Source organism: Corvus cornix, chromosome 4 (assembly GCF_000738735.6).
Source record: "Corvus cornix cornix isolate S_Up_H32 chromosome 4, ASM73873v5, whole genome shotgun sequence".
NCBI classification, from domain to species: domain Eukaryota; kingdom Metazoa; phylum Chordata; class Aves; order Passeriformes; family Corvidae; genus Corvus; species Corvus cornix.
In genome coordinates, this window is record NC_046334.1 from 64,900,329 (window position 1) to 64,917,164 (window position 16,836).

The following is a 16,836-nucleotide window of genomic DNA, read 5'->3' on the forward strand; positions in this document are numbered from 1 at the left end:
TTTAAGGCATTTAATGGAGTCCAGGAGGGATTTACTTACAGGTTTGAGGGGAAATGACTAAACATTAGATACAGAGCAGTATTTCTTTTTCAGATAAACTCTACTGTCATCTTCTTTCAGACAGTTTCACATTTGATATACAGATGATGTATATTTTTGGCTTTATGTGGGTTTTTCTCAATAGATAAGTTTATTCACATGAATTTTTATGACTTTTATGTTGTAGCAACTTAGAGGGGGTTTCTTAGCAGCACTTTACTTCAGTGGCTCTCCATGTGTTCATCTACTTTAGTTTAACTGTGCACTTCATTTCTTCTCATTTGGCTGCTTCTTCTACGATATGTGTGCTGTATAAATCATATGTTTTTCACAAATAACAGTGTTAATGTATTATTGTTAAACAGGGATACATTTGATCTTGCAGTCTCCAGTGACTGCATTGTAGGTGTCTATTTGCTGCTCTTGGAGAACCTGAGTATCTGAAACATAGAAGTAAATATAAACCCTGCAAATTATTTTATAATGTATCCATAGGGTAGTTATTTTTTTTCTCTATGATGGATTGCTTATGACTATTAGGGGAATTTAATTAGGTTTAATATTTGAATATGTTATTTTCAAATAGCTTTTGTATAAATATATTAGTCTTGTCTACATTAGGATTCTCTTTTTTATATTGCTCATAGATAACTTTCCTATTAGATATATTTATGACCTTCATAAAAGCTTGTTTATGTTCTCCAAACCCACCTGGAAATACATTTTTTCAGCCTCTCATATTTTAAAGCAGAAATAAGTCAAGACATGAGTGGAAAAGCTTAAACCCAATTAAGATCAAGCCCCTTTCAGAATGAAAAGAGAGAAATCCTAACTTGAGATGTAAAGATTGCATACAATTAGATGTTACAATTTGGTTTAAGATGTAAATTTCAGTGCTAGAATCAGATATTCTGTATTAAGATTTCTTTCCTCCAGGCTTCTGCAGCAGGGAGAACTGAAATGCTGCTAATGAGTTTATGCTTCTCTACTTCAGAAGATGTTTGTATCATTAAACTAAAAAGCATAAAGTGGTGGCCTTTAGGGAGCATTTCCTTCCTTTTAGTAACAAAAAGTTATGCTGAAGATAAATAAACATTTTCACCTTCTTGGAGCAAGTGGAAAAAAATAAAAAAGCATTCCTATTTGTCCTCAGGAAAAATGCTTTTACAGCTTGTCAAAAACGGCAAAGAAATAAAATAATTTAACCTATCAGTCAAAGAAGCATGTTAGCCTATAGTTTGGAAATCAGGAATGTAGTTTGAAAGGGAAACTAATTAGGGCATATTGAATGTTAACATGCTTAAGGAAGGATCATAAAGAACCTGAAATATTGAATGTATCTCAGTCTCTTCAACAGATATAAGATTTTCTGGTGGTGAATGCACAATAGAGAATTACATGCTTGTTTGTTAGAAAATGTGTGTTGCAAGTAGTGTTTGGAATATGAATAATGAATTTACCCATCTGGTTTTTATTCTAAGGGGAGAGACAATCCCTTGAAGTAGAGGCCCCTCTGAGCAACTGCCATCCAAAATAAGTCTGTTCTCTCAATTAACTTAGCAAACCAGTATTTCTGATTATCCATACTGTATCTGTGTTATTTCCCCTCTGGGCTATGTTTTTTTGGAGTGAATAGACTAGTTTTCTCTGAGGTAAAATGGAAATGTGGTTTTGAGGTAGTTTTGGGATTGTTTCTGGACAGTGTGGATGAGATCCTGCCTGTTTATCTCCCTTTTGTAGCAGAATCCCAATAGGTTTTACATTTTGACATCCCCACATGCTCACTCCTAGCAGGGTGGTCTGACAGAATCGTGCTACCGAAGCCGTTGTGACAGCTCTCAAATTTCAGGCATTTTGTCCAAGGCCTCATTAAGGCTACAGGCTGATGTGTGATACTGCAAATATTCTTTCTGCAAGTTTGAAGTCTGTACTCAGATTCCAGCAGAAATGTTCTACAAGGTGTTTCAATTGTGATGAGATTCTACAGTGTCTTGTTTTATCCCTGCCCCTTTCTTTCACAGCTTTTAGAAGGTTTGGCAGAGGCTGATGCAATGTGAGGAGCCAGACACCAAGTCTAGGAACAGGGATATGACTGCATTTTGCTTTTTTTCTTTAACCTCCTCCCCTGAAATGAGCCAAGGCCTTGGCTGCTTTTGCAACTGCACTGCTAAGAGTAAGATTTTTGTAAACTTGTTCATACTTTGTCCAACTGAGAAGAATATTTACTTAAGATGGACAAATGGTATGGGCCTTACATTTTCATTGGTCTTGGAATGTGTTAGCTATTTTTTTTTACGTATGTTTATTGGAAAGCACTGGGGATAGAGACACGTCAGACACATCACAGGTTCATGTAAAAAGTCTTCTGTATAAATTGTCCAAATATACAAATATATATATATATATATAGTCCAAAGTCTTCTATAATATCATCTAGGCTAATGTGGGCTTTGCTTAAAACAAGGGTAGATTATCTTAACAGATATGAGAATGTGTCTGTGCTTTCTTGGGCCTTTGAATTAAAGCAATTTAATGTTGTATTTTCTAGTCAGTACAAACCCCTGTCACTCAGATGAGCTGACGTGCAGTTAGAGAAAGCCAGAGTATGCATGCTGATTGTTGTGGTTGGTTGGTGTTCTCTGAGTATTTTTTGCATTCAGAACATATTTTTGTGCCATATTTCTTTTCAGTATGTTTATTCCAATAAACACTCTTGAGTCATATGGTGATTATGACTGCACTAATAGCGCTAAAATAGTATCTCATTTTATGAGTAGAGTCATGATGTTTTTATAGTCTCTTTTGTTGTTGCTTAGTTTTTTTAAAAGTAATCTTAGTGAAGGCTTCAAGAAACTGTATTTACAGTGTTGGAGACAGAAGTTCTCTATTTCCTCTTCCTCACTCATCACAGTTTGTTTTATGACAGGAAAATTGTACTTTAAAATGACTGAATGGGCATGTTGACAAGACTTTGGTCCAATTACATTTTCAGGATGAAATTTTACACTACCTTAACATTGCAATAGAAAGTTCTTAGGTACTAGTGTGACAGCTGTAGTATAGAAGGTCACTGTTGGTCATATCATAACACTCATATCTGATGCTCTAGAACATCATTGTGTTGATTTATTACCCAAATGCAGAAACAAGGTTTCTTCATTACAGACCCTTGTTCTCCCAGCATCTGGACTACAGTGTCCTTTTCTATGATACATGCACATCTTTGGCATTCTCTCTTGTAATGCTCCTGATTTGTATAGATTAATTTATCTCATGGTGAGTGTGGTGTATCCAATACATGGACAAAATTTTATAGCATAATTTGGCTCAGTAAAGCTTGTAGCATCATCTGGGCTGTAATTTTCTAGAAACAAGCAGTTCAATCCTGTCCTCTTCTGTTTCGGATTATCTTTATAATTGTTCTGTGTGTTATTTAAAGAAAGGTAATGTGCAGACAGTATAAATCTGCTTCTTTGCAGTAATAGCATAAAATATACTTGCATTTTATTTATGCAGGGTAAGATAGTCTGTCATTTTTTCTTCTACAAGCTAAACATAAGCACAGAAACAAACAGAGCAATTAAAATTGACAGTTCAAAAATGAAAGATTCTATACAACTTGGAAAAATATTGGCCAAATCAGTTTTAGCACATTATGAAATATTGGCTATGGAGGCTGAAATCCTCCTTCACTGTCTATTGCTATCCCGGGCTCTGCAGCTTCTGTGCTGGAGCACGAGGTGCTGCGATCTTCCAGAAGCGTCTCCAAAGCGAAGGCGCTCAGCAGCATCAGCCGCGCACACAAACGCACGCACAGCTTCAGTAATACGGGTCAGCGGCAAAGAGGCAGGAAGGGGCTTTGCATAGAGTTCCACAGGAGCAGTTTATTGCTTCCACACTGTGAAGGATTCCAGGGGCAAAGACCAGTGGGGGGAACCTGGAGTGGAGGACTTTCTATGGTGTGGGACAAATAAGGTAACAAGGGGGCGGAGAGGCTCACGAGCCAACCAAGGGAGCAGAACTGGGGTATATTACCGCAGCAGGGCAAAGCATTCTGAGAGAAGCCTTTCTGGTCACCCTACCCTAGGGAGGATTCTCTGGTACCAGGGACTGTCTCACCAGCTGACTCTCTTAGTTCCTTGTACCGTAGGCTTGCTGGCCTCCACAACTGTCCTTTAGTTTCTGGCAAAAGAAATTCTCAGAGAAGCTTAAATTTGTAGAAATGGGAGAAAAAAAGTTCCTCTAAAATTTTCCTGTGCTAGAGAGATGACAGCACTGCATACTTCCACTTGTTTCTTTAAAATTAGAAGATGATATATTTCAATCCTATATGTATAAATTAAATTGTCAGCACTTGAGCATTTACTGCTATAAGTGGGCATTGTTAAGGTTGTTGATTATATGCTGATTTATTTTATCCTTTAAATGGCCTTTGCCAGCAATGTTTTGGGAATGCTACAGGTAAAAGCCAAAGCTATGATCATGTTTTAGAAATTCATCTTGGAATACTAGTGCTACTGCCAGGTTATTTTTCTCCATAATATTAATATGATTGGAACACAGAGCTAAGAAGAATCAAAATTAGTATCATCTTTGCTAAAAAACTTGTTTTGTGTAGCTTTCACGACCTTACAAATTCAAAGGTGTTTTAAAGTGAAGTAATTATAGTAATATCTATTACTTGAAGTATTCTGTTACGTAAGTTAATCTACGCACTTTGTTGTGTTTCTTAGAATTTTATTAAGTCTGATTCCACGTAATTTGAGAATAGTTTAAGAGCAATATTAGCATGGTGCTTAGGTTACAGGAAACAATTGGTGCCATTCCCTCATAGTCTGTCACAATCTTTGTTCTGCTACTGTTTATCTATTCACATTTCAACTCCTGGCTGGGCACTTTTCTTATGCCTGAGGTTGGTATATGCAGTATGCCCTGATGTTTCCACTGGCCAGAGTCACTGTACCTCTGTAAGCTCTGAGGAGTTTCATGGGGCCCATGTCCTACTGAGGTAAATTTTACTGTCCTCATTCATAAGGCAGTAGCTCAAATTGAATATTCAGCAATATGCACAAATATATATGTGATCCTTATATTAAATATCTGTGTGTCTATTTGTTTTTAAGTTTTCTGTTGGAACCTCTTGTGAATTGATTAATATTTGAGAAATTCTGCCTGAAGATTTTTTTTGTTTTTCATATGAATTACTCCATTCGAGGGAGTTGTTCAAGGTATACACTTTAGGAACTACTCAGAGCTTGGAGACTTATGTTCTGACAGGACAGTTAAAATAAAAATCTCAGACACACGAATTATGTCTTGTCTTACAAGCTCTCAAAAGGGAGAAGTGTTGCTATATTTCTCTAATATCTGAATTCCTTTTTGCAAGGACAAAATACAGTCTTAACTCTGATGTCAGCATAGATTTCATTATGTTTTAACATAGCAAAAGCATTTAAATAGTTTATTTTGCTATGTAATATTCTACTGTACAATCTTCTTCCAATTCGTGTCTCAGAAAACATGAAAAGATCTGAGAGGTCTGACAAGACAAAAATGAAGGGGACAGAAATGCAGAAAGATAAAAAGAAATGGTTTATAGGAGAAGATCAGAAGTTAGGTAGATTAAAAGAGACTTCTTGGATAGTCCAGTTTTCACACAGTAATGATTTTCTAAAGCTTTGTCATTGGCATTCCAAGGAAATACAGAAAATTATCTCAGTAGCTCTACATTCCTATTGTATTCATCCTTCTCTGCTGACAATTTTTGTTTCTGTGCCAAGAAGTGGAAAATTTGCCAATTCTTTATTTCCTCAGCAATCTTTCATAAAGCCTCAGGAAACTTTGTGCAGTTTTGGAGGTGCTCTCTCAAGTTGGGAACAACAGTGGAAAAAAATTAGTGGTTCGTATAAGGGTTGCTGAAGAGAGACAGAATAGGACACAGGTCATCGTGCTGACTGCCACGTGGCTTTGTTGTCCTTAGTTCTCCTGTTCCAGCATGATCATCTGCTGGCTCTGACTCTCGGGAACTTACAGTATAAGGACCACCTCTGTAAAGCCAGGAACTGTCCTTTCCTCACTGTGATCGAAAGAGACATTACTTATTTAGGTTTCTTTTAACTCCTGCAACTAGCTTCCTGTTCACAGCCTTACAAGAGGAATTTCCTGCTAACATATGCTGAGTAAATTCCTCAGTATGTGGAACAATCTTGTTTGAGATGTTAAATTTTACTCTTTTTGTAAAACAACTGTTACATCTTTTCTTTTAACAGCAAATTCCTACAGCCTGGAACTCTTGTAATTTTTTGTGTGGTTAGAGGTCTGGTATTTTTACCTTTGGACAATATTGCCTTGACACTGTTTAATTAAAAAACTATATAATATGCAGCTAATCTACAGCTATACAATATTTACTAGCTCCAGCTGCCACTCAAAGGGTCGTTATCTCAATGCCTTAGCAATGGTTTTATTTCACCAAAACCAAATCATATCTCCTTGGAGTTCATCCCAGAGTTTGAGCTTCCCATATTAATGAATTTTAGTGTAACAGAGTGAGTATTCTGTGTATAATTTTCTTTCAGGAAAATGAAATTAAATAAGTAATAAAATGTAGTCAGTTTATTTATGGGAAATAAAAGCAGTCTTTTTCTCCTGAAAGATGCAAAGAGCTGTGTCTATACAAACTCCCTTGCTTACTATGCAAAGGTGAGTAATCTGTCAGTATGTTGCCAAGAATCTGGGCTGAACCCATGATTTGACAAAATATTTGTCACAGAACACAGAGATTTTACTCAAATCAGTGAGTAAAATAATTTTCTTTTCATTTTAAAAATCACTCATCAAAACCTTTTTCATGTGCTGCTGTATCTTTATTAGCTGAGGTCATTGCCAGGTCTAAATTTCAGGGAATATGGCAGAATATGGCCTACTCTCTGAAGTAAGAAGTCATTAATTTTGGTTGCTCTTTTTTCCTTTCCCTGTATTCACATCTTTCAAAGCTGATTAAACTTGTGGGAATAGGATGATTTACCTCTAAGTTTCCCACTTGTCTGATGTCTAAAACCTTGATAATTCTTTGCTGCTGGGTAACGCAAGAGGGGAGTGCCTTACCCTTGATTGATTGTTCTGGGTTGAAAAGTAGAAACAAGTACCAAAAATGAGGGAAACCTTCTCCAGAAGTCTATATGGTTCTGTGGTTTTTGACAAGGAAAACAGATGTCCTTAGTTTTCCACAAGCCACTAGGTGGCAATTGCAGACAAGTCAAGATTTCCGAAGGAATGCATGTGCATGTCCATACCAGGCTGGCATTGGTATGGTGACCTTGTTCATTTTCCTATTTTCTCTGTTTATTGAGATGCGTGCCATATTTTGAGAATTATATCTCCAGACTGTCTTGAAATTGTGTTTCATATAGAAGTCACAGAAAATAACTGTTTATTCCTTTACAAGTATAAGTTAATGCTGCTATGTGCAACAATTAAATGCGGCAATTTTCCCAAAGTTTTTTAAAAATTATTCTTTCTGTGTAATTTCTCATGAGTGAGTCACCTCCAGCTTTGCAGATGCCAGATAAATTGAGTGAATTTGATGTTGTGAGTGCCTTCAGGATTCAGTCGTCTTGTTCTGCATTGCAAAAAATGCTCTTCTGGGCAGGGTAAAGTTTTCCTTGCTAGTTCTACAATGGCTTTGGCCTTTAGCAACGGAGCAAGTGGAGTGTTGATTGTTAAGGAAGTAGCTCACTGAACCTGTGCTTACCTTTCTTCTCAAACTGATCAAATGAGGTGTGAGAGCACAGTTTATCGGTAGGTGTGGTCCCATGTAGAGCAAGAAAAGACAACTGAAAAAGAAGGAGAAGGAGCGAGATGATTTTGAAGAAACAAATAAACCAGAGGGAAAAGTAAAGAATAACAAAAATTTAAAAAATTAAAAAGTAATTCGAAATTTAGAATATAAGGCTCAAAGGACTTGTCATCTACGTATCTATTAGCATTGTAATGAAGTCTGGTCTTACAGACCAAAGTCTTACTTCTGCTCCAAAAGTATTACAATGCTAGTCATCAAACAGATGCCATGGATTAAAAAGCTTACTTCATGTTTCATTGTGTAGAGCTGAGTTCATGTTCAAAGAAACTATTCAAAGAGAATAGTTGTGGCCTAATTATTCTAATAAACTTTCTGGAGAAGAAGTTGCTAAGAGAACTGCAGAAACTTTCGACTTATAATGCTTCAATTTTTGCTGGAGTGCTACATTCCATGATAGAAAGTAGAATTTTGCTGCTCTGAACTTTTTTCAAATGGAAAAGAAAATCAGTGTATTTCTCAAGTATGAGGAAATAATTGGTCTCCTGAAGCAACATCTATTAGAGTAATTAAATCTAACAAGATCACAGTCCCAGTAAATTTTATTGCTTACAAGAAATGCAACTAGTTTTTGCTATTTGTTTGCACTGGTACCCACTGTAAAACAATAATTAATTCCTTTATTTTGCTCTAGTGTTTGGCACTGTGCCTCGCTAACAGCAGGTGGCTTGGTCACCACATCAAAGGATATGTACATGATAACTTTACCTGGTCTAACTCCTTCCTTATATCTGCTTGGTCTAGCTCTTGGCTATTTTTTAACTTCCCTCATGACACATCCACCCTGTATGCATTTATGAATGGATACTCTTATTTTAGTAGTAAGTTTTGTCTCCATTCTTATTTTTAAGTAAGGCCTTAGAACAGTGGGGGAATTAGTCAGAATCAAGTGCCCAAAGAATAGTCAGCAGCCACCTCTGCACATTCCTATTTATTTCAGTAACTACGTGTTACATTGCTTTGTTCCCCTCCCTGCAGCTTGTAGGTATTTAGATGGACATATTCCATAGAGGTTTAGAAATGCAGATCTGGGTAGTTATAGATTAATGAGCCATTTGGTAGTTAAAAAAAAAATGCATATAGCTATTGATGCCTTTGTATACAGACATGGATGTCTATTCTGAGAGTCACTGGGGTTGATGGAGGTTACTTGTTCAAAATAGCAGTTTATGCTACTGAAAATGTAAATAGAGAGGAAGAGAGATGTATGGGTTAGCTGATGCCATATAAAAAACAGAAAAGGGAATTATAGGAAACATGATCAGCAACCCTACTTGATGAAGAGTGAGAAATATTTAAAATGCACCACTGGTCTCTGAGATTAGGTGAAGTCTAACTACTCTGAATTGAAAGGCAGTTCATCCAATATATGTCTGTATACTGTAGTCCTTGGAAAGAACTGAAATAGCATACTGGTTTTAATCTAGGAAGGAATAAAAAATCAATGGCAAATGAAGATGTAGAATGTTGGATACCAAAATAGAAAGCTCAACAGAGTCTAACTGAGAAGAAACTCGTACAACTGGGAAACTGTCTATTTGTTTGATTTTGATTAGGTATTGTTTCATTGATAATTCTACTCTCCTTGGATACAGTGACTTTCCTTATGGATTAGAGCATCATTTTTTCAAGGCCTGAAGCTGTGTTTGTGAGGCTTTAAGAGAGACATCCAGAGTCCATCGGTTCTGAGTCTCCTTGCCAGGACTGCTGGAGATTGTCTAGTGAAGGTTTGAACATCTCCAAGGATGGAGGTTTCGGAACTCCTCTGGGCAGCCTATTCCAGTATTTGACCATTGTCACAGTAGGAAAGTTTTTCTTACATTAATGGAATTTCCTGTAATGGTTTCTGATTGTCACCTCTTGTCCTGTCATCGGGCATCAGTGAGAAGAACCTGGCTCTGTCTTCTTTACATGCACCCATCAGGCATTCTGAGTAGAGGACAAGGATTGTTGTCACTTGGCCTGCTGGTCATGTTCTTCCTGATGCAGCCCAGGATGCTGTTGGCCTTCCTGGGTACAAAGGCTCATTACTGGTTTATGCTCAACTTGTTCTTCACCATGATCCACAGGTCATTTTCTGCAAAGCTGCCTTCCAGACTGTGAACTCTGTGGGATAACCCATTTCTCCAGATGCCTGAGATCCCTCTGAATCGCTTACCTGACATGTCAGGCGCTCTTCAGGGTTTTGGATTGCCTGCCATCTTGCTGAGGTTGCATCAGTCCTGTTATCCAGGTCATAGATGGAGGTGTTGGGCCTTATTTGCCCCTGGGCTGCTCCAGTAGTGACTGACCTCCAGCTGGTCTTTGTGCCACTCGCCAAAGCCCTTTGGACCCGCAGTTCAGCTGGGTTTCAGTCCACCTCGCTGTCCACTTATCTAACTTGCACTTCAGCAGCTTCTCTGAGGCTTTTATGAGTGAGTGTTTTGAAAGCCTTGCTGGAGTCAAGGTAAACAACATCTGCTGCTCTCCCTGCATCCACAGAGCTGGTTACTGCATTGCACAAGGCTGTCACTGGTTAAACATGATTTCCCCATTCTAAATCCATGCTGACTACCCCAGACTGTCTATTCAACTTTAATATGTTTGCAGATGTTTTCTAGGATTATTTGTGCCATCATCTTCCTGGGAACTGAGGACAACCTCATTGGCCTGTAGTTTTCTGAGTCTTCCTTCTTGGCCTTATGGAAGATAGGAGTGACAGTTGCTTTCTTTAGAAATCTCCCCTGATCATCACAGCCTTTCAGACATATTGAAACTGGGACCTTGGCTTCATCTATCCTTCTATCAGTTGGAACTGCTGGAAGTTAATTTTGGATTATGGCCTTTTATATTAAAATAATTATTTTATTTTAGTTATTTTTTCATGTTTTTTAGTTTTTAAAAAAATACTGCTAGGGTTTTCTTATTAACCATCTACTAGAGTAGCCTAATTTTTTTTTTCCCCTCACTCAGAAACAATGAAGTATTACAATAGTTAACTTCCACAGCCAGCTTTTCCACCACACTGTATCAAGTATTCCTTCTTGTCTGTTGGAATGTGATTTTTCAGGGAGGGCAATTTTGTTTCTCTGTTACATCTAACAAAATGTGGATACCCTTTTCTAACAATAAGGCAGAATAGTCACATCTCAGATTCGATCTGTGAAGGATTTGCAGAAATACTTGAAATATACACATGAAAGCAAAAATACAGGCTGTATTATGTAGTCCAAGGTGGTGATAATAATTTGCCTAAGCCACATTAATTTTCCACTTCTGATACTGTAAAACAGTCACCTGACTCAAGCAGAGGAAAGCTTGCTATTTGGAAGACTCTTGTGAGATTGTCTCCTTATTTCTCTATTCCTTTAAACATGTAGAGTAAATTTATCTCATCAGATTTGATGATCTAAATCTTAGAATACATCACCTCCAGGGGAACCTTAGGACGACTTGTCAGTATGTGTCTTATACAGATAGGTTGAACTACCCACTGGGATTCCTGTCTTTGCTGGCTATGGAGGGATTCTACACAGCTAGTTTAGGCCAACAACTTGCCTAAAATTAGTTAATCTAAAATTAGATGAGAGGGATGTGTTAAACTATTCCAATAGCTTGAAGATGAGCATTACAACTCTCATGTTTCTTGAGTTACCTCTTTTCTGAAGATCTATTCAAATTATGAGTTGTTAACTAATTTACAAGTGAAAAGACATTTTGCACTTGTAATTACTTATTAGTCTTTTCCAGAATTATTAGTAACGCTTTTAAAATTGCATTGAAAGCAGACTTTGTACAGATGCTCGCAATAAAAACAAGATAGCAATATAGTGATTTATTTTTACATTGTAGATAGATCCTGAAATACTGTGTTTTTTAAAATTCAGTTTGTTCAGGATTTTGAAGCTAATGAGACAAGGAAAAACAGCAGTTAGAGTAACTATAAACAATTCTTACTTGTGCTGGAAATTGCCTGACTAAGTACATGTCACAATACCAGTGCAGAGCCAAATGAAAAGGCCCTCTACAGCCTCTGTTAGAATAGTTCTGTAAGTCAGAATTAACTTTTTTTTAATGTGTGTAAAATTAGGCTCCCACTTTTATTCATGTCCAGGTACATAATAAAGGACTAAATTTTCTGAATTTCTGAGGATCTACTAGATTCCATGGCCACTCAAACTGCCTATTATTCGTACACTGAATAATACCTGGGCACTGATTCTCCCCAACTTGTTATTGGTGGAAATCAATAGTTCCCAATAGGAATGTTAGTTTTATGTACAGATTAAATAACCACTTGCTTCAAAATATGATTTTAAAATATACATTACAGTAAACATTGCCACAATGGTATTTTTAAATGTTTCTAGAAGCTAAAGAATAAAATATTCCAGTTGGCAAGTGTTTATTCTGGGTATTGGTGGACCAAGAGCAGTGTTCCTAGTTTTAACCCATGCTGTGAAAGTATTCTGTATGTTATGTGGTAGTTTCCTATCTCTCTCTCTGTATGGTGCTGTGGCAGGTGTTCAACTTTAATATTTTTAACTGTACAACTTTAAGGGTGGTACTAAAACTAGGAATGATACTGTTGTGGTGTGGGGATTTTGTTCTTTTGCTTCTGCTTTAAATTTCAATATCTTTTGCTGTCTTGTTACATCCCTCAAGTTTAAAATTATAATTTTGAGTTGAAAATTGCATAGAAAATTATCATTCTGATTTGGAAATTATAAGCACTATTCCCACCCTCTGAATTCCCAGTATTACATAATATTAGTATGATCATCTAATTCCTGAACCATTTGCAAATTAATTGCGTGGAATGACAAGATCAGAGCTTGATACACATTCTCTTGTCATATGTTACTTTTCTAGATAAAGAGTCATAATGACACAAAATAACAGAAAGGAGTTGTCATGTGCATCTTTGATGCTTTACCAGAGGTGTATGAACCCAGATCTTAAAAAAAAAAAATCTTCTGCTGATCCTCATCCTGCATGTTGATTGATAAAATTAGCTCTAGTTTTTAACCTGTACTGATGTACTGTAGCCAGTAAAGAGTTCTATATTTATTTTATCATGCATTTCAAAAAAGTAGGAATAGATACTAGAAAAAAATCCTAGAGGCTGAAGAATATTCAGTTCCTTTAGACTTCAGGCAAGATTCACATGTGTTCTTTGCACAGAAGTAATGCACTATATCTAAAAGACACAGGTTAAAATAAGAATAAAATTATTTTTATTGGATTACCAATTATCTTCTATGGTGCATCCAGAGATTAGTCTTTGCAAAGGCTGCCAATGAGAAATTGTTCTTAGAAGCTTCCAGTTTTCAAGGAAGAGCAAATATTCAAAAGTGTCTGCAGATGCAGAGTGTGAAGATTCCTTTGAAAGGCAAAGTGGTTATTCTTACTTCTTATATGGGAAAAACTTGTTGGCACTAGTATCACTAATGCTGTTAATAAACTGCTCATAAACATATTTTCATAAACTTGCACTTACTAAGCCTTTTTATTCTTCCTGTTTGTAGAACATTCAAGGTATCTCTAAACATCCAGTTACAATTACAAAGAAACAGTACATAAAAGGTAAGCTGTGTTTTTATTAAGATGAAAAGACAGTTTTATCTAATTATTTTACCGAGTGGTATTATATTTTTATATAGACTGATAGCTCCAGCATTAAATAACAGATGATCAATGCTTTGTTATACATTAGCAGTTAAACCAATTACTTTTTCTGGTTGTTCCTGAAAAAAAGTTTGGTGTTTCAGCCCTGATCTAAATAGTTACAAGCTTTTAGGGATTTTTTTGTTTCCCTCACTTTTTCCAGATGAAATTATGCATCTTAAATATCCTAGGGATGATTTTGTGTGCGTTCAGCTCATAAGGCTCTGTCTCAGTCAATGTTTAAGCTGGGTCATCTTAATAATACTCACATCTAAGCACCAGTAGTTAGTGTTGTTTTTGATAACAGAAGTGGATTTAAAGCAGATGGTTCAGAGAGAATCAAAGTAAAGTCTAGAAAAGCATGAGCCAAGTGATAAAGAGAGAAATGCATAGTAGCAGACTCAAATATAAGAGAGAGACTTTGGAACATACATTCTCCTTGAATGCCTGTGGCCACAGCTGGGCAGTGCTGCTCACTGTGGTGCTTGGTTCTCTGCTAAGGGCAAGGCTTGCCTTTTCACAGCTATTCACTCCCTCTGTTGGAAATAATAAAGGTCATTAAACAGGAGGCTATGGAAGATAATGTAAAATTTTGATAATAGTTTTATCGACATGATTCAGTTTTATAGGTATTTTTTAAAAGTTGCTATAAAAAACTGTGTCAGCAGGGGCAGCATAAACCTGAGGTTCTGGGCATAACTGTAGCACATGAAACTTTGGAGATTTTGTTAATGATCTTATGCGCTTCTCAGAAATGTATTTCTAAGTTTTTCCTGTGTCAAGACACTTTTTTTTCTATTTTCTTCACTTTTATACTGACCAGAGTCTGTTTCATTTCAAACCACCATTCTTCCCTACACTATGTCAAGTGATATTCCCTGGATGTACTTGGTTTCTAGTACCTTGCGTTAGTGTTAAATGATATTATTGGGGATTTCTGTCATTACAGTTTGGATGCCTATGACAGCTGTATGTTCTCAATATTATATTCCCCTTCCACCTGTAACTCAGAATTTGGTTATTAACACATTGCTGTGGCATGTTCAAAGATGCAAAAATGCATATTTTTACTTCTTTTTATAGACTCTTCTTTATGAATGCATCCTTTATTAAGTGATCTGTGAATAATGTTAGTTGTATATATTTGATAGCATATGTTTAGGGAAGAGTTTGGATTTGAGAAAGGAAGTAAGCAGTACTGCAAGGATGGTAGAGGTTAAGTTGTATATGACTGATATAGTGAAATAATTGTGATGCTGGCACTTGATGCTCTGCTAGATTGCTTATATTGCCATTTCTGTGGTGTTAGATGTGTGTTTGGTATAAAACCTCCTATGGTTTGCAACACAGTATTTTTGAACTGGTCTTTGGGATTTAAATGTCTGTCACATCTCTAGGAAAAGAAGAGGACATAGTAACTATTTCTCCAAGAACATTATTTGTTTCAAAAAAAGGGTGTACATTTTTAGCAGCAGGTAAGAGAGTGTGTATTATTATTCTCATACAGATTAATATTCACAGTTCTGTCATGTCTTTTTTTGCTCTCCTTTGGATGACATATTTTACAAGGCTGTCAAATCTCTTAGTATCAACTAATATTGTTATATGATGTGTATTCCTTATTATGCTTTGGAAGTGGGTGATCTTTAAGCCTTGTCACTAGAAACAGAGTTAGTAAGATTAATTGACACATGAAGATAATGAAGGAATGAGACACTTTGTGATCCATAGCTGGAATATAATATCTTCAGGATGAGCTTCTTACAGGCATCTGTCTTTTTTGGGCATGAGGAAGTGATTGAATACTGCAGGCTTACATTTTAATTAGTGATAGTTTGGTTAAAATGCAAGTATGTTTTTATTTTGGAGCAATAGATGCATTTTAACACTGTTTTCTAGACTTTTCCCATATTGAGTTAAGGATTCTTGCTGACTTATCATCTGAACCAGAACTTCTGAAACTGTTCCAAGAACCTGAAATCACTGATATCTTTTCTACACTGGCTTCTCAGTGGTAAGATAAAATCTTGCATATTTTAATAGTAATTAGACAAAATAGTAAGAATAACCTAAGCTATTGTATTACTGCATAATGATAACAAAAGACAGTATTTTATTACTATATCTACTGTTCATACTATTTTAACACCATGAATTCCTTTCTGTCTTTCTGAGCCTTTTCTTCTCCACTGTGTTTAATTACCACGTATCAAAATGTTGCAATCCAGCAGGCCAGTGTGAGCCTTGTGACTAAAGCTGGTGCAATGTTGCATTGTGAACAGTGGTTGCTGATAACTCTCTCCTTGTATTATTTTTATTCGATTCTTTTTAAAAATTGAGCGGCAGTTAGATAGGTTTTCCATCTGAAAAACTGCAGAACAGCTTTACTCAGTAAAAGAACAAGCATTTTTGAAATTTACTTATCTATCCAATAGAAGTATTGGAATCAAATCACATATATTTAAGAAATGGAGACTAGCGCTTACGGGATTCCTTTTGAACTAATAAAGTTTAGTGCTTCCATATTCTGATGGAGGACTTAGAAAAAGTGGTACCCCAATAACCAAAATAAAAGGTAGATTTTTTAATCTCCATATCTATATAATTATTTACTGATCTCTTCAGTATGCAGATTAAAAGATTAACTATCAAAAAAAGATGGAATATTAGTTACTTAGCTGTTGAAGGTATTTTATATTGTTTGTATTATGGTGATGCCTAAAAATCTCACTTGAGACTGGGACTCCCTTGTCTCAAAAATGCATGAGCATTCAATAAGTGACAGGATAGATGTCAAGAAGCTTGCAGTTTCAACATATAGGTCAGAAAAAGATTGAATAAAATGGTGTAGCATAAAGCTGTTTGAACAGACTGAAGTTCATGTAAATATTATGCAATTTTCTTATTTTCTTTGTCTCCCTCTCTCTTTTATCTTTTTATCTCCATTTTTAGTTGGAAGATTGTTAGCTGAAAATGAAAGCACAAATACGTATGATTGAGCTTAATTCTCATCCTACAGTTTCTAAATTTTTGCAGGCATAGTCTTCCCAAACATGGTATTTCCTACACACTTCCGTAGTTCACAGAATCTTAGAATCCTGGAATGGTTTGGGCTGGAAGGGACCTTAAAGACCATCTGGTTCCAGTCTGCCTGCCAGGGGCTGGAACACCTGCCTCTAGACCAGGTTGCTCAAAGCCCCATCCAACCTGGACTTGAACACGTCCAGGAATGGGGCATATTTGTTAATGCTCTGAAGTCATACAAAGAAACAAAATGGAGCTCACATTATAAT

General features: G+C 36.3%; 1 protein-coding gene across 1 annotated transcript in view; it reads left to right on the top strand.

Annotated features, from left to right (window-relative positions):
- The window catches only part of POLN (DNA polymerase nu), a 102,784-nt gene that overhangs the window by 32,372 nt on the left and 53,576 nt on the right, over window positions 1-16,836 (top strand). Inside the window, exons 18-20 of the mRNA XM_039551590.1 lie at window positions 13,405-13,462; window positions 14,941-15,018; window positions 15,443-15,557. Coding sequence (XP_039407524.1) covers window positions 13,405-13,462; window positions 14,941-15,018; window positions 15,443-15,557 — 251 coding nt within the window. The remainder of the gene's footprint in view (window positions 1-13,404; window positions 13,463-14,940; window positions 15,019-15,442; window positions 15,558-16,836) is intronic.